Source organism: Ailuropoda melanoleuca, chromosome 13 (assembly GCF_002007445.2).
Source record: "Ailuropoda melanoleuca isolate Jingjing chromosome 13, ASM200744v2, whole genome shotgun sequence".
Classification (NCBI taxonomy): Eukaryota; Metazoa; Chordata; class Mammalia; order Carnivora; family Ursidae; genus Ailuropoda; species Ailuropoda melanoleuca.
This window is the reverse complement of record NC_048230.1, coordinates 4,260,723-4,287,157: the sequence shown is the minus strand read 5'-3', so window position 1 is coordinate 4,287,157 and position 26,435 is coordinate 4,260,723. Positions and strand designations below refer to the sequence as shown.

General features: G+C 40.3%; 2 protein-coding genes across 2 annotated transcripts in view; one reads left to right on the top strand and one right to left on the bottom strand.

Moving 5' to 3' along the window:
- Positions 1 to 448: 448 nt before the first annotated feature.
- On the top strand, positions 449 to 6,681 carry CRYBA1 (crystallin beta A1). Its single transcript, XM_002912311.4, has 6 exons — positions 449 to 782; positions 2,128 to 2,192; positions 3,496 to 3,614; positions 4,793 to 4,934; positions 5,677 to 5,819; positions 6,460 to 6,681. The coding sequence occupies exons 1-6, from the start codon at positions 752 to 754 to the stop codon at positions 6,605 to 6,607; spliced, it is 648 nt and encodes a 215-aa protein (XP_002912357.1). The 5' UTR covers positions 449 to 751; the 3' UTR covers positions 6,608 to 6,681.
- A 938-nt stretch (positions 6,682 to 7,619) lies between these two features.
- The window catches only part of NUFIP2 (nuclear FMR1 interacting protein 2), a 31,411-nt gene continuing 12,595 nt past the window's right edge, over positions 7,620 to 26,435 (bottom strand). Inside the window, exons 3-4 of the mRNA XM_011225918.3 lie at positions 19,004 to 19,036; positions 7,620 to 16,158 (exon numbers count right to left, since the gene is read on the bottom strand). Of these exons, the coding sequence (XP_011224220.2) occupies positions 16,106 to 16,158; positions 19,004 to 19,036 (86 nt within the window). The 3' untranslated portion in view covers positions 7,620 to 16,105. The remainder of the gene's footprint in view (positions 16,159 to 19,003; positions 19,037 to 26,435) is intronic.

Genomic DNA, 26,435 nt, shown 5'->3' with positions numbered 1-26,435 from the left:
TGTGAGATTTCCAAGTTCCTGAAACCGTACAGTTAACAACCCCCAAAGATTCACTGGCCCGCAAATTTTAAAATAAAACTGCAGAATTAATTAGAATATTTACTACAATAGCTACAGAGAGATTCATGTCCACTAGTCAAGCACCATTGAATTAAACTCTTACAGATTTTTTAAAATTTAAATTCAATTAACATATCATGCATTATTTGTTTCAGGGGCACAGGTCTGCGATTCATCAGATTTCTATATAAATATAGTATAATAAAGATTCCTGAGAACACAGTGAAACTTTTCTTTTTGGGGGGGCCTAATAAAGTTCAGGATGTTTATAGTCCTTTCACACTTTTTCACAAAAAAAATGTATATCATGGATGGGAAGTGAGGTGCATTTTGATGTGTTGGCCAGGACGTGGGGTCCGAGGACGGTCCCAGAGCAGCACGAGGAACTTGGAGAAGGGCAGGGGACCCGCACTCACACGGGGACCCGTCCTCGCCTGCCTTGCGGCTGAGATCAAGACCACAGCCTCCGAGGTCTGCAGCCGCCAGCCTTGCCCACGGCAGCTGCGCCTCTTTGGATTTCTGTTTCCTCAGTTTAAACAAAAGCCTGAGGGGTGCCTGCCCAGCAGGCTGAGCCACCAAAGCTCTGGGGATCAGGGGAGACAAAAGCCGAGGGAAGGCAGAGTGCTGACAGGGCCAGAGGCCCTCCGCCGCAGGGCTATAAAGAGCAGGGCCGCAGAGGAAGTGGCACCAGATGGAGACCCAGACCGTGAAGCAGGAGCTGGGTGAGTAAAGCCCTGCAGGGCGCCCTGGCCCTTCCACTCCTTCCCCTACAAACACACACACACACACACACACACACACACACACACACACACACACACACACCCAGGACGAGGCCCGGGTTTCTGCCTTGTGGTCCGAGCCTCCTGGCCTGACTGGAGAAGAGTAGGGAACTCCGGGGGGAGGCAGCCTTCTCTCGCTGCCCCAAGAGGAGTCATTTACATGGCACTGAGCCCGGCGTCGCCATCAGGGCTGGGAGGGTGCGTGGGGCTCCAAGAAATGAGCAGGCTCCCGGGCATAGGGAGAAGGTCCGGGGGGGGCGGGAGCTGGGAAATGCTCAGTCAGAGGGGCAGAACGGAAGGCTATATCACAGAGTTTCCATGTGCATCAGCCCCTGGGCCCGGGACGAGCCAGGAAGAAGGGATGGCTGTTTTGAGCCACGAAAACTGCCTGTCTTCTTCCCTCCTTCCCTCCCTCCTATCCTTGCTTCCTTTACTCTTGCTACCATCTTTTCTGTCTACCTAACCTCTGTGAGCCTCAGTATTCTCACCTGTAAAATGGAGAGAATGACAGCACTTCCCTCATAGGCTTGGTGCAAAGATTCAATGTATTAACGCACACCAAGCATCTGGAACGGGGTCTGGCACAGAGTGAGCCATTGCTAGCTATGATCACCCCCCTTGTCTTGCTCACTCTCCTTCAGTAAGACTTTTTCAATGCCACCCGTCCTCCCCCTCAGCCCCAAACGGCCGGGACTTGGGCCCAGCACGGCTCCGAATCCATCAGTGAGGAGACCCAGGCCGCGCCACTGATGGGTTCACCCAGGACACCTTCGACAGAGAGACAGACGAGTGCTCTGACGAGCGCTGGGGACGGGGAACGAGAGCGAGTCGGCACAGGCTGGAGAAGCAGCCGGGCTCTCTGGGAGCGCGTGGCCGCGAGCTCACGGAGGCGGGGGTGTCAGGCTGTGACTGAGCAGGGTGGGAGGTGACCCCCGCTGCGCAGGGACGGGGTGGTCACCCAGGACTTGATACTGGGGTAGGCCAGACGGAGGCAGTGATGCCACCCAGAGGGGGGACCTGGAGGCCAGCAAGAGGGCAACCGCCGCACAAATCAAGAGGTCACGCGGCCTGGGCGGCAGCTTACCTGCATTGCTGCTTCAATGCCCCCAAACACCGCACGTGGAAGGTGCCAGCAGGAAACACGGAGGCTCAGCTGGTGAGAGGCGCAGCCGGGACCCCAGGCAAAGTCTACCTCCTGGACTTGAAGCCCCCTATCCTCCCGCCTGTGCTGTCACCTCATCCTTCACTCAGAGGCCGTGTCACTGATGGGTGTCTTGTCTTCCAGAAACCCTTCCACCCACCAAGATGGCTCAACCCAACCCCATGCCGGGGTCCGTGGGGCCATGGAAGGTAAGCTCACCCCCATCACAAGGACTACTGAGCAGCCCCACAGCGCAGGGTGTGAGATGCCGCCCCAGAGCGGCCCCGGGGCTGTGCTCTTCCTTGGGACGGTGGCCTACCGACAATATACCGGTTTGAGGGGAAGGGGCGACGCAACATCCAGATGCTGTCTCAGGAAGGATCTTGCAGAATGCCCCATTCCGACGGAAGAAGGACCCTGGAAGCCCGCGATGGGTGGAAGATGATACCTAGTTTTCTAGGTCACCTCTCCTCCGCACTGCTAAATTCATCTTTTTTTAAAAAAAGATTTTATTTGTTTGAGAGAGAGAGAGAACACAAGCACGGGGAGAGGCAGAGGGAGCAGCAGACTCCCCGCTGAGCAGGGAGCCCGATGCAGGACTTGATCCAGGACCCTGGGATCATGACTTGAGCCAAAGGCAGCCTCTTAATCCACCGAGCCACCCAGGCACCCCTGAAAATCATCTTGAAACAGAGCAGCCCTGGGGCACCTGGCCGGCTCAGTCGGTAGAAAATGCAGCTCTCGATCTCGGGGTTGTGGGTTGGAGCCCCACGCTGGGTGTAGAGATTACTTAAAAATAAAATTTAAAAAAAAGAATAAAAAAATAGAGCAGCCCAGAGTGGAATATGCCGCCGTGGAGAAACTGGGGGCCCAGAAATGAAGACAGATTTGCCACCAGATCCCAAACCAGGTCTCCTGACTCCCAACCTGAGGCCGGAAGCAGCTGATCCTCAGCTTGTCACTGTTTCCAACACCCCTACCGTCTTCACTGTGTCAACTCGGAGGACAGTTCACAGCTTTGGGAGTTTGTCCTCTAGCCAGGTTCAAGAGCCAAGTTCTAGTTCAAGGTATGAAAGGGGTTTATCACGATTCTCCCTTTACACTGTGCGTTTCTGTAGTGAGTGTGGCTGGAGAAGGTAAGAAATAATCGACAGGAAGGCCTGGGAGTCCCAGAGTCCTTGCCTCTGGGCCACACTTACACAGAAAGTATGGTGGAAGGACTCTACGAGTCCTTGATCTGTCCACTGGGCCAGGTACTGCTCCTGGCAAACCATTCCTATCATAAACCCATCCCCACACTTCATCCCTAGCCTGGGCATGTAAACACCACCAACCAGTGGTATTAACCCAAGCCCCTTCCCATCCTGTCTATACTGGAAGCCACCCTACCAGACATCCTGGGCTGCAGCTAATGATGGAAAACACAGGGTCAGACAAAAGTTAAGCTCCTGACGTGGGCCTCTGTTCTTCCTGATACGTTCTAACTCTGTTTGCCCATTCAATTCCATTCAGATAACCATCTATGACCAGGAGAATTTCCAGGGCAAGAGGATGGAGTTCACCAGCTCCTGCCCAAATGTCTCTGAGCGCAGTTTTGATAATGTCCGGTCTCTCAAGGTGGAATGTGGCGCGTGAGTACGGACCTCAGCAGAACCTCGGGGCCCTTAGTTGTGGTCTCTGTAGACATGGGGCCATAAAGGTGGGGATCAGGGAAGGAAGATGTCCCCCCAGATTCTACTCCGTTCTGGGAGAGAGGCCTCCATAAGGATATAACCTCAAAAGAAATCACTACATGTGTAATTCAGTAACTCAAAGCTAGAAGGAACATGAGGTTCCTAGTGGCTTGGTACTGGCTTTGGGGGCCGGGGGGCAGCATTAAAGAAATGTAGACCATGGGGAGGGGCAGTGCCAGTGATCAGATCTGTGCCTCTAGAGCCCGCAGGCTACTACTTAGGGGTCTCTCAGAATAGCCACTGGACCCTTTAGTTTGTGTTGCCTGCAGAAAATAGAGGAAACCATCAAGCTGCAACCTCTTTCCAGCTAATTCCCTCACTTCTCTGTGTAAAAAGAAACTCAACCTCAGGACGTAAGAGCCATATGAGGTCCCAGTTAGTCTTTCTTTGAGGAGTTTCTTGTTGATGATTCATTTCTTTCACAAGTTAGACTCCTGTTTTGTTTTCTGACTCTTTGGCACGATAGTTGAGGCCTTTACCATCAGCCTGAAAAAACAAGGAAAGGACTCTCTTTCGGCCTGAGCAAAACGGGCTTTGCACAGGGAGAGGCTTCCGAAAGTGTCAGGCCACCAAATTGAGCTAACACTTTCAAAGGAGTAAAATACTTTGAGGTGTCATCGGTAATTGAGACTTGGCTGTGAAAAGTTGATGTGAGGTGTTTTAATAAATAAGGAATCAGCAGGTATGTGACAGCGGGAGCAAGAACCCACGAAGTTAAAAGGAAACGGGAGACTGGCTTCCTTAGGAAGAAGCCAATAGGTTTGGCTGAACCTGGAGCTCCAAGTAGAGAATAAGGTAACTTGGAGAGAAAGGAAACATAATTTTAGACTGACTTTGCTCAGACACATTACTTAGGTCAGTGAAGCAGACCCTTTCAGTGGATAATCCCAAAACAAATATTACATTTACAAACCTAGTAACGTAGCTGCCAGCCCGCTCCCCACCTCTTGTGACATGGCTCCATTGGGATTGGCTTGATATTTTACCCGACTTTTAACATCTAAAACAAAAGATGCCTTCTCCCTGAGGCCACGTAGGCCCTGAGCGCCACGAACACCACTACTTGTCTTCGGCAGCTGGATTGGTTATGAGCATACCAGCTTCTGTGGGCAACAGTTTATCCTGGAGAGAGGAGAATACCCCCGCTGGGACGCCTGGAGCGGGAGTAATGCTTACCACATTGAGCGCCTCATGTCCTTCCGCCCCATCTGTTCAGCTGTGAGTCTCTGATTTTTTCACTTCTGTGCATTGGGGGGGGGGGGCAAGAGAGGGTGCATATGGACTGACACTTCTCATCAGTTATGTTGAAATGCAGCAGGAAGGATAAAAGTAAAAAAAGAGAAAAGAACAACACTGGTCCCTCTATTTCTAAATCTGCCATTTGGTTTTTTCCTACTAAAAGGTATTTTCATTAAGCTAAAAGAGTGGCAGGAAGTGAATACTCAAGAGCCCAGGTCTTCAAAAGTGCAGTAGGATAACTAGTGAGAGCTAGTTTTTGTCCTTCATACAGGTTAGTCTCTGCCTTACTGCTTGTGTAGTATTCATATCCCCTACTGGACTTTAGGTTCTTTCCAACACCGTACACACAACACATACACACACGGGCTTACTTTTTCTATTAATTTCTGTGATCTTTTCTCACGTTAGTGAATATTAATCCCTTGGTTGGCTGTGTGTTGCAAGTATTTTTTCCTGCTCTTATATTTTTTTCCTCCATCTTTTGTTGCCCCGTAGTATTACATCAGTTATTTGTACATTGTAAACGTTATGGTATTACATTGGATTGGACAGGATTAATTCTTCCCTCCATATCGCCTGAAATATTTTTACAATCAATGATCATGTACGTCCTTCTGTAAACCAGAAGTGTCTTGAATTTGAAAAATATGATCATCAAAGAATTAAGACAAAAACCTTTAACACTGGTACCAAATGATTTTTTTAAATTTCTGGATTACAGAATCATAAGGAGTCTAAGATTACCATCTTTGAGAAGGAAAACTTCATCGGACGCCAATGGGAAATCTGTGATGACTACCCCTCCTTGCAAGCCATGGGTTGGCTCAACAACGAAGTTGGTTCCATGAAGATACAATGTGGGGCGTAAGTGCAAAAACAATGTTGGGGCACATTTCAAAGTAACTCTTGCAAATGTAGATCTTGTGAATATTAATCCATCAAGGGTTACATCTTATCAGATTTCATATCTTACTATATTGTTTTGGCTGGCACATTCTAGTTATTAATTTTCAAATTTCAAGCTGCTGGTACCAACTATCAGTTTTACCAACTTAAGTTGGTACCAACTTAAGGTCAGTTTTTCCCCTCTCAAATAGTTCTGTAAGGAATTACGTTGACTACTCTTTTACCTTTTTTTTGAGAGAGCGAGCGCACGCATGCGCACAAGCAGGGGGAAGGGCGGAGGGAGAGGGAGAGCAGATTCCCCACTGAGCATGCTGCTCCGCCTCACAACCCCGAGATCATGACCTGAGCTAAAACCGAGTCAGACGCTTAACCGACTGAGCCTTTTTTTACGTTTTTTCATGATCAAGGTTAATTTTCAACTAGCGTAGCCATTATTATGCTCACGAACAGTGCCTGGCACAATTAGGATGGCTGTTATTTCCTAAGCCTAAAGGCATTCTATTCTGTACCAATGGTGCTGAGGAAAGAGGCTCAGGTTTTAGGGTAATGACCACGTTCCTAACTAGTTTAATAATCGAATGTGCTTTGGATTTTCTAGCTGGGTCTGCTACCAGTATCCTGGATACCGTGGTTATCAATATATCTTGGAATGTGACCATCATGGAGGAGACTATAAACACTGGAGAGAGTGGGGTTCTCACGCCCAGACTTCCCAGATTCAATCGATTCGCCGTATCCAACAGTAGCGGATTAGAAGCTCCAAGAGAAACCCTGCCAAGCAATCTAGAATGAGTTTTATGTTAGCTGCTGAAATCCACAATAAATGTCATTAAAAAAAAAAAACTGTGTAGACTGAATTAACTACCATACTTTTATTTTTTTTCCAAAGATTTGAGAGTGTGCATTCAGTGGGGGAGGGGCAGAAGGAAAGAGAAACAAGCAGACTCAGTGAGTGCGGAGCATATCAAAACTGAAGATCAGGGCCCTGAGATTACAACCTGAGCAGAAACAGATGCTTAACGGCGCCACTAGTGGAGGCCAACATGGGGCTTGAACTCACGACTGTGAGCGAGATCATGCCCTGAGCCAAGAGTCGAATGCTTAACCAACTGAGCCACCCAAGCATCCCACCATACTCTTGTATAAATCACACCTACAGGGCTGAGAATTTTTAAAGACAAACTTCAATAAAACCCCAAATTCCCTTTTGCATCCTTGCAGGTCACTCACCAGGCCAAGGACAATTATTCCCTAACTCAAAGAACACAAAAGCATATGAAATTTATCAGTCTATATAGTGGCAGACACATCTCTTCCCCTCATTCCCTACTCTAATATGTTGATGTTAGCATTGATTTTTTTCAAATTGCGACAAATCAATGCTATACAAACTTAGGAAGTTTCTCAAACGTGCATTGCCATGGATTTCTACATAAAATTACAAATAAATCCAGAATCTTGGCAACTTATTCTAGTTGCTTAATTGCTTAGCTCAGTTTTGGCTTATTTCAATTGGAAAAACATAAAGTTCAATGGGCATGCAAAAAGGTAGGACAGCTATTCTCACAGCTCATTTTCAAATAAATATGCCAATTCTAAGCTCTTTGATAACCTGTATCATGTCTTATGACAAATGACCATGGCACATTTAAGACTTAATTTGTACATTTGACCCTTTGAAAAAATATTATCAATGTCACAATCTTAGTTTTCAGATTTTTTAAAAAGGCACACAAAAGATAACACAAACACCTCAGAAACTTTAAAATTTTTTATTCAACAATGTACACTTATTGTCTTTTAATTTGATCTACAAATTTCTCAAGGTTTTTTTTCTGATAAAATAAGTAAATCTGGGTATGGATGTAGAGTGTAATTTATATTTTTAAAACACTGAACATGGAGTAAGACATCAATAAAGGAAGATCATCATGTAACTGACACTTCCTCAGAATCCATGACATCAGAAACAGCTATGGCAAATACCTAAGCAATTAGCAAAAGGGTAAATTTCTGGCCACTGTTCTTTTATCTAGAAAAGGCCTATCTTTTTGACTGGGCAAAACAAACACTGAAAAAAATTTATTTTAATTGGGGGAGGGAAGGAGAAACATCGTCCAACATAATTGGTAGTCCACTAATGATTCTTTCCCACAGATAAAAAGAGGTAACTCAGCTCCTAAGTGCTGATGTACACAAGACACAGACCTTCCTTTGCTCCTTCAACATGTTCTGAGACTGAACACAAGTGAACTCCTGACAGATGCTGCGGGGTAGCCACCGCCGTCTAAGATGATGCGACACTCCTGCATCTCTGCCTCTGAAGGCCAGGCGTGATGGGCTACCCTTCCCATCTTGACTACTAGACTTAGTGTTTGACCGTCACTTTCAGAAGGAAGGGTTTTGCTGTTTTCTAAGTCAACAACATACACCAAGAACACACTTGATGATAGGAAGTAACCCTCTTCTAAACGCAGGAAAAAACTTACAAATCAGAAATATTTCTTTTACATCGAGGAGCTTGGGGAAAATACCATTAATATTATCTTCTACTTAAACTTATTTAGCCTCTTCTATGAAAGTTCTAAGATTACAAAAAATCTTTTGAAAGATTTGACAAACCTGGCCAGTACATCTACACAATTGTTTAAAGTACACATACATGTGAATTAAAGCTATTTAGTACATGCAGACTGCAGCAATTTAACCAAATTCGCCCAGTTTCTAAACTTTATTCTAATCGGCTTGGGCAATTTTTAAAAGATACATATTATCTTTAAAACAATCTGTGCTTTGATCTTTAAACAGCTGAATGATTCTAATCACAATTCATTCATTAAAACCAAACATATGCTAAAGCAATAAAGGGAAAAATGTTATCCTACCTTTAAATCAGGCTTAAGACACAGAATTGTCACAGAACTCCATGCGGCAAAGGTCCTTCCCTCATATTTGAGTTACCTCCCATTTCTATTTGATCAAATAAACCAAAGTTTCCACGAGGAAGTAAGAGCATCCAAAAGTTTGTAAAGCTGATAAAACTGCCCTGTTTCAAGAAAAGCCCTTTAGTAGACACAAGTCCAGCTCTCATTTAAACTGAAGTTTATTAAAATAGGTGCCAGTTCTCCTCTCTTCTAGTTCTACTGATGAGCTAGCCCAGAACTATTACTTTGAGCCATGTTTCTAAAGATGGTAAAGCTAGGAACAGCAAAGTAATAAGGATAGGTCACTTTTGGTAATGACACACAAATTAAACTTTCAAAACATGTGCATAGCTTTATTCATCTACTTAGATCTAACCTTTTCATGGAGCTTCAGCAAAATTCGAGTGTGCAAAATGCATTTCTAAAACGTAATGCAAGCAAAGCTTTTCACATTTACACTGGCAGGAAATACAGAGAAACTAACAAGTCACATTAGGGAGAGTTCAGATCTTTTTTTTTTTTTAATGACAAGAATTGCACAGTTCATTATTTTGAGACAATTGTTGCAGACATAAATACTTAAAATTTTCTAAGCCAAGGTGCTTTAACAATAAAAATGTTTAAGGTGGAAAGAGCCAGTAACTTGGATCATAGCTCACATAGAATTCCAAATTAAAGTGGACTCCGTTATCTCCCTAGATTTTGCAAACAATGCTTTTTATAACACTTTTTTTTATAACACTAAAGGAGACAGCAAGCTGAAACTTTTTTTTTCAAAGCACACAAGAAATGGTGTCATCACATTACTTGAAGAAGGTGCTGAGGGGGTAGGGACAGGGAGTGAAAAATCCTTTTACTATTTCCCACTACAGAACAGCCACTAACAGATTAAGAACAAAAATGAAACAACAAAAAAAGTAAATTAAATCACTTCCCCAGTTTATAAAATAGTTCCAGTTTGTGACAAGATCTATAACTTTAAACAGAGAGCACCAGTTGGGCGATAGAATGAGCATTTCATACTGCATAAAAATCAGTGAGGTGGTAAGAACCATCAACTATCTCAGGCATTACTACATGGCCTTTCCAAACTTTTTAAATATACATGCAAGGCACATTGATATAAAAATAGATCTCTGGCCAACAAACATATTAAATAAGCAAATTAAAATTTTGGCTTGGCAATATTGGCAACATCGAAATATAACCAGATAGCTTTGGACCACGTATCTTTCTCATATTCCTCCACCCCATTTGGTGTTTTCTCCTCCATTATTTTGGGTTCAGTCTCCTTCAAGTTTGGGTATGTGCTTGAGAAATGACTTTTCCTCTCGTCAAGTAGCATTCCTACTAAAGTTCATCTTTGCTAAGTAAAAATATTCTAGAGAAGCAGAACAGTTTTGATTGATTTGATTACACTAAATCAGATTGGCTCTGGACGGCACTATTTCTCCTCTGTATACAAACAAAACAGTCCCCAGCTTATAGAGACAATTGTTTTCTTTCTAAAAGATAAATCAGCAACAAACCAATGATATTTCCTTTAAACCATTCTTCCCAAATCCTCTTTTCAAGGCAGAGAGGGAATAAGAGAATTCTAAGATTTAAAAGATTTTCAGTAGTAGAAGACATTTTTAAGGCCAAAAAACGTAATACTAACAATTTTTATTTTCCTAAGGTATTGCCCTTCATAGGCCAATACCATAAATAGTTTATTTGTACTAATTCCCTCCTGAAGAAAATTTAATTCATTCACTTTTGTTAGTGGCTGTGCTACAGGAAAGGTATTCAAAGCAACTTATACAGGTATGGTATATAGTAATGTAAAAAGTGCATCACATTCTTGATTTTCAGTTTCTCATAGCAGCAGCAGGATTAATCCAAGACAGAAAACACTTGTATTTTCACTCTAAAAATGCAACAACTCCTAATGAAATGTATTCAAGATTATGAAAGGATCCTTCTCTATAGAGGATAAATGAAACAGACTAATAATAGACAAACAGGGGCTAACTGAAGGCATTCATTCATATTTACATAGTAAAACCATTTTTAACACCAAATCTTTATATCTAGCAAAAGAAATGTTTAATAAAAGACATTACTAAAGCAGTATCCATTTTTTGGAGCCTTTATTTAGCACCTGAGGAAAAAAGGGTATATGGAAAGCTATATAATTTACCTCAAGTTGGATTCTTGGTTTATAGAGTTCAACTTTGATATACAACAAAAGTGAAACTGAACGGGAAAATGTTTGTAGCTATTTTAATAAGGCTGTAGAAAAGGGATACTGCATTGGAGTATGTTTGTAGCTATCTTAGTAAGGCTGTAGAAAAGGGATACTGCAGTATTAGAAAATGGCTTTAGAACTCTGGACATAAGCAAAATTTTATGGATAAATAGGGAAGTCTGAATCAGCAATCCCAACACATGTGAGGATGGCTGTTCCATAGGTTCTTGCCCATAACTGCTATTTGACACTCCCAGAAATGCAAAAGCAACATACCATTCATGCTTCACCGGGTGTTTCTATTACGCAGACAACTTAAAATTCTATTTATTCTTATTGAGTAGCAAAACAAGTGTGAAATTTAAAACTCAGTAAAGCAGTGCACTTGAGGGGAGCCAATGATTTATCATTCTTTAAACCAACCCAGGGTGGTTCTGGCTCTCATGCATCTGGAAAGATTTAAGTATATTTAAAAAGAACATTTTAAGATACTCAAAGCATAAGCCCATCTTTCTCACCATAAAATAATCCTGGTGCTCTGCTGATTAGTCACATTAATAAAAATAGTATCAGTATTGAGGACTGATGATAACCTATGCATCTGCAAACTTAGAGCAGCTATTATACATACCTCTAGCTTTGTCCTCTGACTCCCCCCTTTTAAACAAATACCAATACTTTGGGGAGGAAGAGGAGCAAATCCTAACCTCTTTCAAAATGCAGTTCAGTTATAGGTAGGATTATCAAAGGGCACTGCCCAAACAGAATCTAACTAGTCCATCATCATAACAGACCTCATTATAAAAACTGTCCATAACATGTACCTGTCCTACTACAGTCTATTTTGCAATTAGCATAGGTGTATAAGGATCATGTGTTGAGGATATGGCCCAGTGGCATAACTATACTCCTAATCCTTGGAAATGGGACTGTTAAACCTATTTCTCTGAAAAAAGCCTTGACAGAATGACTCCCTCTTTATTTACAATTTAAACTCAAAGTCCTCTTCCAGTTTTCCTTGCCTGTGGCCATTGGGTAGGACGTAAAATTTCACACTGAACGGCTTTTTGGGTTTGAAAGTTTTCAGAAGATAAACCATTAGATGCCTCCAACTGGGTTAGCAACAAGACTAAAAACTGAGCATGAAACTACCGCTGCTATGTAATGTTTTGCGAAGAAGGTTTTGTATTGTGGACAATGCTCGTAACTGAGGTTTGCCATATTCTCCCTAGAAAACTGTTATTTGAAAAACCAATGCAGCACTTTTTTTTCCTTTATAAAGTTTTTGCAGATTCTCAAGGACTAGGTAAGCAGATAATTAAGGAGAACAGCAAAATTCTAAAATGGAGATACCTTCTCTAGCCATTTATTCCAAGAAAAAACAAACAGGCATCAACAAATTCCTAATTATTGTCTATCCCCTCCCAGAAAGGAGGAGGCAGGGCTAACTACAGATGCTGTAAATATACTTTATGTGATAGTTCATTACTAAGAAGTCAGAGGAAAGGCTATGCAATTAACTTCAGTTCAGCAAAGTGGGGGTGAATAAAGAGAAAGATAAATACACCCTGTCTTTTGTGGGGAAGGGGAATTATTCAAGACATCTACAAGAAGAGTGGTATGTGACACAGAAGCCTACAATCAAGACAGATTAAAAAAGAAATCTTCACCCATAATTAGTATCTTCATAGCTATTAAAAAAATAGGTCACGATTTCATTCTTAGTGCCATTTTTCAAATACTACCCTTTTAAGGATTAAAACCACCTGACTTTTATTCTGTGTAATGCAAACAAATGGCACAAAATAAATACAAGTTCATTCTCTGAATACTAATATAATGTCTTACACACATTCATTTACTAATTTTTTACTATCTCCCTCTGTCCCTCACACATACATACACTACACACACACATACACACACACACACACTCCTTTTTCAGTCTTTATAATGGAGGGATGTTAAAAATCCCCTCTAGACTGTATTTGGTTTATGCTACAGTACTAATACTCTGAGTTGAAGGAAAGTTCTTTATACCAGACAATAACACATTAATGTTATTTAAATGTGCTAAATTAATCACAGCTGAAGTTTGTTTAGAAGCTTACACAAAAATAATCAGAAAACAGATCAACTCTTAAGATTTTTTTTAATAAGTGCTCTGTAAGGAATTGTGTGAGGACCTAAGGAGAAAGATTGCGACAAGTAGAGTTAAGTGTTACCAAACAGCACAAAGGAGATTTGTCCCAAAGTCCTGCTTGTACCTAGGCAATTAAGTCGATTAACCCAATGCCCAAAAATACTGACAATTAATATGATGGGGCAGTAGGGTTCCCAGAAAGAGACATTCCTAACTATATACCTCTAACCATATAATTAAGGAAATTTCAGTGGAGAAAATCAAGGTGAAATGTTGCATTGTTTCATTTAGAAGTGAGACTCAAAAACCTTTGGACAAACAGGTAAGGGATACATTCTCTTTTTGGCTTCTCTAAACACGGAGGCCTGACGGCTATGGAAGGGAAGTAGGAAAGCAACAAGAGATTTCTAAAGATATTTTTTTAAAAGTGTTGCTTCTAAATTAGAAAGCCCAATTCAGATGGGGGCTGTTGTGGGTTTTTTTCCTTTTTAAATATATATTCATTCAACCTCTATGTCACAAACCCAGAAAGTTTCTTGTGAGTTGTGAGACAGAAGAGCTTTTGAATTCCAGGCAAGCAAAATGGGACGTTTAAAAAAAGGGGGGGTGCAGGGGGAATCTGGCCCTAAGGCGACAAGTGGTTACACAAGGCAATTGAACACACAGCAGAACTTTAAAACCTATAAAACAAACTGGAGCCTTTTTTGTCCTTTAATCAACCTTATATCTTTTTTTAACTTTTTGAAAATTTTTATTTAAAAAAAAACACGAAAACACAGACTTCTTTCACTTCAGTATGTGGTATGTTGCATTTTCCAGTTTGTTCAATGCTTTAAAGCTCAAGGATGCCTCTGCTTTCAATTGTACATGGGCCTGAAGCATCCTAGCTTTTGGCAAGCAGGCAGGAGACTCAACAAAAATCAAAATAGGAACAAGGCAGACTAAATGCAGGGCACATCTGTAAACATATTATACATTTGAAAATTACAATATCAGTAAAAGTGATACAGTTTACAGGTGAAATGAAACTATCTGGAACTGGCCTACCACAAGTTTCTGAACCTGGACTGATACAATAAGTTATTATATATATATATATATTATGTATAAAAAGTTTTGTTTACATCAAGTGGAATTGGCAATCCATGCTTATACTTTTAAAATCTAAGCAGGGCAGAAATCCAGACTAAAGATATTTTCTCTACTCTATGTTGAGTCCAACAGCTTCTTCCACAAACTACTTGTTAAAAGTCTCAAATAATCAACAAAACAAGAAAACTCATCCATACTACAGTCGCTCAAAACTGGACATTTCTTAAGCAAAGGGTCTGAGCAAAAGTAGGTACCTTCTTCCCCAAACACCCCAGGGGATCCAGTCTACTTTTATTAGAAGACTACACCTCTCTATATAAATGCCCTGCTATTTTAACCTGTATTTGACATACATGGACATACTAATTTCTGTGTGTGTGTGTGTGTGTGTGTGTGTGTGTGTGTGTGTATGTGTGTGTGTGATGTGATGCTATGTCAGGCCAGAGAACTTGTTTTTATGCCACTAACATCACCCAATCTTAAATTGGACCCTTAGTTTCTGCACACACACAAAAAAAACTTAGCGTGCTATATACAAGCTGCAGTGCAACAGGATGGCAATGTGATGGTAAGACAGGGCTAATGCTCTTCTCTGCCCAAAAGAAAATTTCCAGAATTTCACATTATTTTCCTTAAAAAACCCATTTTGCTCTAGTAATAAAATATATTTATTAAGATAAAATTAGAAGCTAATAAGCTCAGAAGTATAGTTTGCATGAAAACACACCTTCTATAGGCAGGGTTTATTACCTCCTCACTGGCTAAAAACATGAAAAGTTTTATAGTTTTCATGGAAATTTTTCTTCCCCTTTTAGATATTTCTGAGAAATTAAAAGAGAATTTACAGAAAGGTACAGAAGTTTCTCTTTAGATGTTCAATGAAAAACAAGGAAAACAGCACATTTAGTGTTAGTGACAGAGAGCAAGTCTGGAGCACCTACAGTTGAAAAGCAGAATATATTTTTGCTCCCACTTATACAATTACATTAAAATATGGGCAAAGGAATATTTTTCCATATTATATATCTAAAGCCAATTGTTTGTTCTGTAACTTTTCTTTAAATGACACTCCTGGATTCTTCACTTGTTGAAGTCCAATATGTAACCAAAGCCAAGTGAACTATATATCACCAACTATTCCAGAATTATAGAACTTCAATGCCCTCCCCTATTCCCACCCCACAAAAAATAAAAGGAAAAGAAAGAAAATATTTCCCCAACATCCCACAGAGGCTGCTTAACTCCTGGCAAGACATGCAAATCATATTTGCTAAAAAAAAAATACACCCCTGCAAACTTCAAGGCATTTATCCAGCATTCTCGCAGGGCTCAAAGTATAACCAAAGATTAAGGGAGGAGTGGGGTAAAATGGTGAATCATTCTGGGTTCCCCGTGATTAGTGTATCACTTTAGTCACAGAACAAGATACAGAGATCTTTTAAGTGGATTTGCCTTTCCAGTGGGTCATTTGTTGCCCAAGTTGATGACAGCAGGAACTTTAGAACCACGCTTGTTAATAAGTCTGTATTCATTAATCACTTGCATTCACACTTAAAAACAAAAACTAACAAAAGAAAAAAGAAAAAAAAAAAACTATTCAGTACCGGAGATTAAATAACCATGTGTAGTCTCTTGAAATAAATTTGATTCCTTAAGAAGTCTAATTAATTTCAGTTGCCTTTTTTTTAAATAACTATATATATATATGTATATATATATATTTGTATATATTATCCTGTGATTCTACTTATGGTTCCTCTGCTGCGTTGAAGATCTAGGAGCATAAAAGCCTTGTGTCCCCCAAGAACGGTGGCTCTAATGCTGCAGAAAGGTTACAAATAGGCAGTCTGGTCCTTCATTGATCTGGACTATCCATGGCTTCATTGTAAGTGATTATCCTTTTGGGATCTGGAGAGAAGGTTAAAAAATAGATAAATAAATAAAAATAAGGTCTGGAATGCCAAAAGGCCAACACTCCAATAACAAATCCCAAATAACCATCATCACTTCAGCAGCCTTTTTTACGAAAACACAATTTAAAGACCACTTCTTTGGGGCTCCTGGGTTGCTCAGTCAGTTAAATGTCCGACTCAATTTTGGCTCAGGTCATGACTTCAGGGTTAAGAATGAGCCCCGCTTTGGGCTCCCCGTTGGGCTCTGTGCTGGGTGTCTGCTTAAGCATTGAGCCTGCTTAAGATTCTCTCTCGGGGGGGGCCTGGGTGGCGCAGTCGTTGGGCGTCTGCCTTCGGCTCAGGGTGTGATCCCAGCGTTCTGGGATCAAGCCCCACATCAGGCTCCTCCGCTATGAGCCTGCTTCTTCCTCTCCCACTCCCCCTGCTTGTGTTCCCTCTCTCACTGGCTGTCTCTGTCAAATAAATAAAAAAATAAAATCTAAAGATTCTCTCTCTCAGGGCGCCTGGGTGGCTCAGTTGGTTAAAAGTCTGCCTTTGGCTCAGGTCATGATCCCAGGGTCCTGGGATCGAGGCCTGCAACGGGTTCCCTGTTCAGCAGGAGCCTGCTTCTCCCTATCTCTCTACTCCCAGCTTGTGCTCTCTAATGAATAAATAAAACCTTTAAAAGAAAAAAAAAAAAGATTCTCTTTCCCTCTGCTCCTTCCCCTCCCCCTCTAAAATACATACATACATAAAGACCACTTCTTTGTATTCACACACATATGATCTACTTTTCCACAACCTAATAGTTTGGCATCCCAAACGATTTCCAGCAACAGTGTGCTCTAGCCAGCGAGGGCTTCAACTCCTACAGATTAGAGAGGGGCGGAGTTCAGCTAACAAGGGTTTGTGTGTTTCTCCCAATTATAAAAGCTTAAATCGGCAATAATCCAGTACTAAAATAACATTTGGATTTATTTTTGTTCTCAGTAAAATGAAGGTAAAATTTACTTTAATCTACATGGACGGTCTAGTAAGGAACTGTTCAAGGCACATCTAGCACCACAAACTTTTGGTTAAGTTTGGCAAAACTATCAGTTCAGACCTAATCATGACTTATTTCTTCCTTCCTCCAAATTTCCCATAGCACCACCAGTCTTTATTCTCAGGAATGTGCATAATCTAAGATTCAGGTGCTATTCTAAATTCCAATTATTAGCTGTATGCTCCCCTCTTCTGGAGAGGCAGTAATTTCATTACATGCCATTTCCACCTATGTTTAAGAACTTTTATTAAAAGTACACATGCTTTTAATAAAAAATAGGAAACCAATAAAACTTGTCACCTAATGGAAAGGTATAAAGACCTAAAAATAATATTAAAGCTCTCAAATTCACCTGAGCCTAACAGTCAACCCAATTTAGTGCAGAGATAATATCCTTTCTAGGACTGTAACAGCCATCCTCTAGCAAACTGCCATGAAGATAATGCTAGTTCTTAATAGTTAAATAGCCATTTTACAGTAAATATAGGAGGTCTACTTTTGCAGAGTATATTTTCTGGTCTACCTTTTTTTGTCTGCCTTTGAATAAGAAGGCACACAGAAAGCAACTCGAAATAATTTAGCTTGCGGGGCGCCTGGGTGGCACAGCGGTTAAGGGTCTGCCTTCGGCTCAGGGCGTGATCCCGGCGTTACGGGATCGAGCCCCACATCAGGCTCTTCTGCTATGAGCCTGCTTCTTCCTCTCCCATTCCCCCTGCTTGTGTTCCCTCTCTCGCTGGCTGTCTCTATCTCTGTCAAATAAATAAATAAAATCTTTAAAAATATAATAATAATTTAGCTTGCTAGTTATCTTCAGGCCACAGCTGTGTTAGAGAAGTAAGACCTGGCCTAAGTACAAGAGAGAGATGGAAGGAAGAGCAATGCGGGGCAATCAGGGAAATCTACATTTTTAAAAGATATTATTTTTTAAGTAATCTCTACACCCAATGTAGGGCTCTAATTCACAACCCTGAGGTCAAGAGTCCCACGGCTCTTCCAACTGAGTCAGCCAGGTGCCCCCAGGGAAACCTACATTTAATCTTGCCACTTTCTAGCTTACACAGTGACCTCTCTGACTTACATTAGCTCACAAAGTGGGTGGGAAATGGGATGCAATTCAGTTACAGGGTTATAAAAGCCCAGATCTATTATGACTAGTTCTCCAGACTGAAATTTACTTTATTTCAGGTATTCCACAGCTACCACATTTTAATATATTTGGAAAAGCACACAATAATTAGGATAACCAATTTAAATTTTTTGAAAATTCCAAACAATCCAGATGTGGACTATTCAGTCCCTTTGCCTTCCTGCTGTTCACATCTTTACATGTGGCTTGTGAAGGAAGCTAATCTGCTATTCTTTAGATTTTTAACCATTATTTCAGAGAATATACAGCCCAAGTAAGGCTTCTAAACAGCTAATATTTTCCTGAACTATGAATTTCAGTTCTTAGGCTACCACTTGTCTACCACACAAATACAGATAAAGAATGGCTATAAGTGGAAACACTTACTCATGCTGGTTTCCTAGATTAAAAATACTTATGTTGTCTTACTTTCATAATCAGAGGGGGAAAAAATTCATGTTCTTCACCTAGCAGGTGAAGAGTATTTTCATATACTCTCTTCATTTACAGCGTTACCCCATGTTTAGCAATCCTGGTACACCAGCCAGTGTCTTTTAACTGCAGTTATTAAATAATTCAATATAAAGCCTGTACACTTGGTGGGTCACTATTTACGTTATTTCCACCCGAACATAACATACATTAATTAGTTACTAGCACTAACATTTTAGGTAACCTAGCCATTCTTACCTTGCTTCTGCAAATTCCAAACAGATTCCATTTCTGCAAAGAAAAAAAAAAGATTATTTTATACACTAAGTTTTATAGAGCAAAGTTTAAAGCTATGCTTTTCACTTTAAACCTAAAAAACTTAGACTGGTTATTGCTGAGCTGGAGGTAGGGTTGAAATAGCACAGTTCTACTGAACCTTAGACAAAAACACTCTTATTTTCTTGGAATTCTCAAGAAGTGTCTTTCAGATTGCCTTAAGCTGATTATAGGAAGTGAATTATTGGGGCGCCTAGGTGGCTCAGGGTTAAGTGTCTGCCTTCAGCTCAGGTCATGATCCCAGGGTCTGGGATCAAGCCCTGCATCGGGCACTCTGCTCAGCGGGGAGCCTGCTTCTCCCTCTCCCTCTGCTTCTGCCTGCTGCTCCCCCATTTGTGCTTTCTGTCAAATAAATAAAATCTTAAAAAAAAAAAAGTGAATTATCATCTGAAATCAAACTACCAAGAGAGCAATCCTATCTATACAAGTAGCAAAGATATGCTGAAGCATGCTGTAGATAAAATGGTATTTCTTGTAGCAGCTCATTGTTATTTAAAAAAAATGAAGTATTTTTTGGCAACCCACCATAAGCCACTGTGGTACTCAAGTCTTCTGAATGAAGCATTCAAATTTGATTAAGCACTATGCTTAAAATGCCTTTCTAAAATTTTACTTAACTCAAACCACACCTACCCTTATTTTTAACCCATAAGTCAAAATGCCAATCCATACCCATTTATTAGTAAACACAATCCTCATTTGTTCCAATTATGTGATCACAATGTGCTTACTTTGATAACTTACAGTGAAGAAAATATGTACATGACCAAACTCTAGTGACAATACAGGGAAAAGGCAAGAAAAATTCTATCTGGAAGCATTCCAGAAAGCTTCACAGAGGGCTTATTTGAAGGTTTGATGAGTAAGACAATAGATGACTACTATACCAAAAGAACCAAAGAACAGGAAAAAAGGAAGTACAATACCTTGAAAGGAAATACTCTACTAGGTTTACAATGTAAACACAAAGACTACACAGTAACAGGAATGAACTATAACTATGACTGAGAATAAGTGCTCTTCCCATGGCCATACAACTGCCATTCTGAAAAGATAAAAAGGTCTGTGTAACTGGATTTTGTGTAACTGTATTCCACATAATTTATCAGCAGCCAATTATAGTTAAAGAAAAACAAAACTGGAGCTCATTAAGATAGGATATATCTGGACATGGGTTATAGTTAAGGTACAACATAATCTCTCCCCAGGCTAAAAGTGTATAAATCTCAAATTATTACTTTTTTATGTTTATAGTTGGAGGAAGAGAATGGTAGATCATACTCTCCCTGCTCCCCTCTATCCCTCACCAATTTCATTCCTAAAAAACTTCTAAGTTTTGAAAATTTGTCAGAATTGATTGTTTGGAACAACAGGTTAATTATTCAAACTATAATAATTCCAGGTAAAATTGCATTCAAGGTATCACAATAAATGCCTGATTAAACAAAGACTGGGAAATAATACACTAGTTGTCACTTGGTCCAAGAGCATAGATGGATGCTATGGGCTTTAAATCACTGGACAGTGGCGCCTGGGTGGTTCAGTCGGTTAAGCACCTGTCTTGGGCTCAGGTCATGATCTCAGGGTCCTGGAATCAAGTCCCCCATTGGGCTCCATGCTCAGCGGGGAGTCTGCTTCTCCCTCTCCCTACCCCCCCCCCAAAATGTGCTCTCTCAAATAAGTAAAATTTTAAAAAGAAATCACTGGACAGAGAGCCATCCAAAGACTGGCAGGAAAATCCCCATCTCCCAGGTCTAAGAAGGGGAGAGAACTGTGATCAATCTAATCTGGAAAAAAAGAAGATATATCAGGAAGGTTATTCCAGTCATGGCACTCATAGCTATCCCTCTAATTTATACTTCTATTAGTTTCGGACAATTAGAAATAGCTGAAATAGTCATTAGAGCTATTATCCTACACATTTCTGTACTTCAGAATGGCTTATTTTAAGAAGTCCAAAGATAAGCCTTTCCTTGGCTGACCTGACTTCAGAAACATTAATCCAACACAAAAATTTTTTCTTTTAGTGAAAGTAAAGAAATCTCACATTTTGCAACACATAAATTCCTGAGTTCTGTATGTACTGATTACTTGATGCTCATTATTAAGTCTATTTAATGTAAAGATAAATGTGTACTTGGTTGTATGTTGAGAAAAACACAAACTTTTCATTTTGACCGCCCTATCCTCTAACATTTCCTTTTCTTTTCCCTACCACCAACCTCAACCTGCCTCTTCCCCTCCACCCTTTTTTGGTGGAGACCGGGCGGGGGGAACTACACTCAGGAGTCCATAAAAACTAGAGTACTTTAAAGGCAAACATGTAAATTTTAAAGACAAAAATAACAATTTGCAACCACCCAAGGTCTTTAATGGATTGAAGACATTTCCTTTAGCTTAATCCAGAACATTCAGCTTTAGGTTTTAAACACAGATTTTAAATGATTTCTGGTTAAGAAAGTCTTATTACAATTAAATAAGGGTTCTGGAGTAGTGAATTTTTTTTTTTTAAGATTTTATTTATTTATTCATTCGACAGAGATAGAGACAGCCAGCGAGAGAGGCAACACAAGCAGGGGGAGTGGGAGAGAAAGAAGCAGGCTCCCAGCAGAGGAGCCTGATGTGGGGCTCAATCCCATAACGCCGGGATCACGCCCTGAGCCGAAGGCAGACGCTTAACTGCTGTGCCACCCAGGCGCCCCTGGAGTAGTGAATTTGATCATGCTTTTTGAGGAGAAAGGGATGTATGACCTAGCTAAAAAAAATTAGCCATGAGCCAACCTAGCTTCTAGCCAACAAATAAATCAACATTATCTGAAGTGCTGAACTGAGAAATGAATGCAATTCCCCTTCCAGTTATTTAATACTAAATACTTCTGTAACTAGTAGCAACTTGATGTCCTTGATTAGAATTTCAAGTCCATGAAACTTAACTGAAGAAAGAGGAGGAAATAAATCAAATATTGTCTGCATGATTACATGCTATGCTTAAACAACCATACTAACAAGAAGCTAGTAATATCTAGGAAAGGAGAAAATTGTATTTTTGCCCTCTTCTAAGTTACAGAAGTCTCCATGCAGATTCTAAATATAAAACAAGTTACTTTGTGTAACTGTTTTAACTACCCCACAACAGAAGCTGAACAAAATAAGGCACATTCAACTATACAAAATCATACCACAGCAATTAATCTTTCTACTTTTAATACTGCCCTTGCCCCCCCACTACGAGGTCTTTTACTTCCCAATTCTTTTTAAAGTTTGAGCCCAGCACCCAATTATGCAAATAGTTATTGAGAAATGGCCACAGGACCAAATTTGCTAACATAAGTGAAGGTTTCTGCTTTTAAAATATACCAAAGTAGGCAATTTTGTTAAAATTCTATTTAGACTGCCACCATGCAAATGTTAAATTTTACTATATAAAATTTTTCAAATATTTAGTTATGCCTCATCAGTAAAGAAAATTTAACATTCAATTTTCTAAAGCAGCCTACTTCTACTTCCTACATAGCACCCTACCACAATGCTCCCTGTAGATGCCCAATAAACTCCAAGTTCTAAATTCCAAGTGTATTAAAATGTACTACTTAGGGGCTAGAGATACAGATGTGAAACCAGAAAGGCTGTGCCTCTGTGAGCTCAGTAGAAGGACAGCTTTTCTAGATAGAGGCACCAGCATGAACAAAGCTTGGTGATATTAAAGTACAAGGTTTGCTAAAGCAGGGGTCAGCAAACTGATTTCTACCCACTGCCTGTTTCTGCAAATCAAGTTTTCTTGGAACAGAGCCACACCCATTTTATATATTACCCATGGCTGTTTTTGTGTACAAGGCAGAACCATGTAACTAGAATTGCAAGGAGAGACCAACCCCATGGCTCTCAAAGCCTAAAATATTTACTATCTGGTCATTCATATAAAAAGTTTACTAACCTATGCTTTGGTGGTCACAATTATTTAGTAAGGCTGGATGTCACTAAGACAAAAAGATTCAGACAAACAACAACACTATTCAGGGAACAGAGCTAAAAGTCACTAAGAAGGAAAGATTCACACAAAGATAAATGCTACTTGGCTATTCATGGGATAGCACAAAGGCACATACAAAGGCAAGTTTACTATTTAAATCATATAGGTAAAGGGAAGTCACTGAAAATATCTGAGATTATTGTTCTAAATATTAGTAATAACTGAGGTAACTGAAGAGTATGGATGAAGAGATAATACAGTAGTCCCCCTTATCTGCAGGTGATAAGTTCCAAGACCCCTCTCCCCCACAGGGGATGCCTAAAATTGCAAATAGTACCAAACCCTACATATACTATGTTTTTTCCTATACATATATGCCTATGATAAAGTTTAATTTATGAATTAGGCACAGTAAGAGATTAAAATAAAAAAGAACCATTGTAACAACACACTGTACAAAAAAGGTTATATGAGTGTGGTCTCTCTTAAGTATCTTAATTGTACTGTACTTACTTACCATTCTTCTTGAGATGATGTGAGATGAAAAAATGGCCTACATGATGAGATGAAGTGAGATGCACGACAATAGGCATTGTGATGTAGCATTAGGCTACTACTGACCTTCTGACGATTCAGAAGGATCATCTGCTTCCAGACTGCAGCTGACCGCGGGCAACTGAAACCGCGGAAAGCAAAACCACGGATAAGGTGGGACTACTGTACAGAAAAAGAGCCCAGTAAATGTTACTGCAAAAGTGAAATTAGGACGGTTGTATTAGAGATAGAAAGGAAAAAATGGGTATGTTAGAGACAAGATCCATATAACCTAATAATCAGGGTTTGGAAAAAAATGAATTTAGTTTTATATATAAAGAATTAGAGTGGTTATGTTGAATATATGTGGACTGAACTCAGAGTAAAAGCAGTTGAAGTTCTGAGCTTAATACACAGCGACAGAATTGGATGAGATTACTCAAGAGTTTGAGTAGCATGAAAAGGAGACTGAAAGAACACCAACATTTGAGATAGAGAATGATACTAGGAAGGTTATGCTGAAGATGTAAAAAGTAGGAAAGTAGATAGAGTTAAGGAAATGCAAATTAGAGAATTTAGGAAGGGAGTGTTCAACTACTGCAATTTTTATTCAAAGTTAAGACACTTTTAACTTTCTAGTCACCCTCTTTTTCTCCAGCCGGATGTCACCGCCTGGTTCAAGCAGTGGTACCTTATGAGCATTTCTGCAGTGTAATCTTTTAACAGGCCTCTCTTGCCCTTAATCAAGTCTCACTTTCTATCTTCTACACCATGACTATCATTCTCTTCCTCTAAAAATATAAACCTGAAAGGGACCAAAACATTTCAATGGATTCCCACTGCCTACAGGGAGACTAGATCGGTTTGTCTTGTATAAAATTTCTAGCATCTGAAACAGCTGTACAGCAATAAGTAAACTGGATGACTAAATTAAAAGATTTTTTAACTTGCACCACTCACCTTCCTTGAATCACTATGAATGACCAGCATGTTCAAATACTATTCCATTTCCTCCACCTAAAATAATTATGACTTTCCTTGTACAATAAATAAGCCAATTTCCACTTCTCTTTTGAATACTAACTAGCCTTCCCTGACCCTCTCATTCCCCCTTAGGGGTTTCTCTATGTTCCAAACACATTTTATATATTTTTCTAAAGAGCGGTCACACTAGTCATGTACTTCTTTTCCATGTATGTTTCCCTACTACACTGAATTCCTTAAAGACATGAATCCTCTCTTTTCATCTACTTATCACAACTGCTTCACACAGAGCTTGGTGCAATTTATGTAAACATTTGAACAAACACTACTCATAAATCAGTCAGAAAATAATACTATAACAAAGTAGTATTAGGCCCATTTGAAACTGATATTCAACCTTTTCTGACCTACAAAAACAGCAACTGCATATGATCCAACCAAAATTTCAGCATTTAATTCTTCAAAGAAAAAGACTGAATAGTAGCTAAGATGGTTAAAGCCAACTTGAGGCTTAACTTTTTTTTTTTAACTTTTAAAATTGAATGACACTATTGTCCCAGTTTAACGTAACATTTAAGGGGCACCTGGGTGGCTATTGGTTCAGCATCTGCATCTTGATTTTGGCTCAGGTCATGATCTCAGGGTTGTGAGATCAAGCCCCACACTGGGCTGTGCTGGCGAGGAGCCTGCTTAAGATTCTCTCTCTCTCTGCCCTTCCCCACCGTCTCCGCCCACACAATCTGTCTCTCTCAAAAGAAAATATTAGTATCTTAAAAAATCCTTTGAAAACATTTAACCATTTTAAAAAGCACATGTCTCAGGGCACCTGGGTGGCTCAGTCAGTTGGGCATCCAACTCTGTTGATTCTGGCTCAGGTCATGATCTCACATGGGCTTGAGCCCTACATCCAGCTCTATGCTGGTGGAGTCTCCTTGAGATTCTGTCTCCCTTTCCTTTTGCCCCTATGCATGCGCTCTAAGTTAAGTTTTTAAAGTCTAAATAACAAAAATAAAAAGCATGTCTCCCCACCAAAAAAGGAAATAAATCAAATATAAGGCCAAACTAGGGGACTACCACAATTGAGAACCCCCAGATCAATTTACCACTGATCTTGCCTTCCAATCCCTTATCAGGCCATTACTGGCTATCTCATCACCATGTTTTGCTATTCTGATTTCCTTTCCCAACCAATTCACAGAACCCCCCTATTCCTTTGCAAAGTCGACTCAGAATCTTCTCCCCACCCTTTTTGTTTCCATTTTGACTATATCAGAGGATTAACAACTTATTATTATTTTTTTTTAATGTTAGGGACATCTGCCTGGCTCAGTCAGTGGAGTATGCGACTCTTGGTCTGGGGTTTGAGTTCCAGCAGCATGTTGGGGGAAGAGATTACTTAAAAATAAAATCTTGGGGCGCCTGGGTGACACAGCGGTTAAGTGTCTGCCTTCGGCTCAGGGTGTGATCCCGGCGTTATGGGATCGAGCCCCACATCAGGCTCCTCCGCTATGAGCCTGCTTCTTCCTCTCCCACTCCCCCTGCTTGTGTTCCCTCTCTCGCTGGCCATCTCTATCTCTGTCAAATAAATAAATAAAATCTTTTAAAAAAATAAAAAAATAATAAAAAAATAAAATAAAAATAAAATCTTGGGGGAAAAAATGTTTAAGTAACTTCTGCCCCCAATATGGGGCTCAAGCTCACAAGCCCTAGACTGAGAGTTGCATGCTCTACTGACTGAGCCAGCCAGGCACTCTGATAACAGCTTATTTTCAAGTAAATTTTACTAAAGTACTTAGAAGTCATTACCTTTTCAGGAGATACTTGATAAACTCTTCATTGCATCAATTCCAATCTTCTATTCCCCAT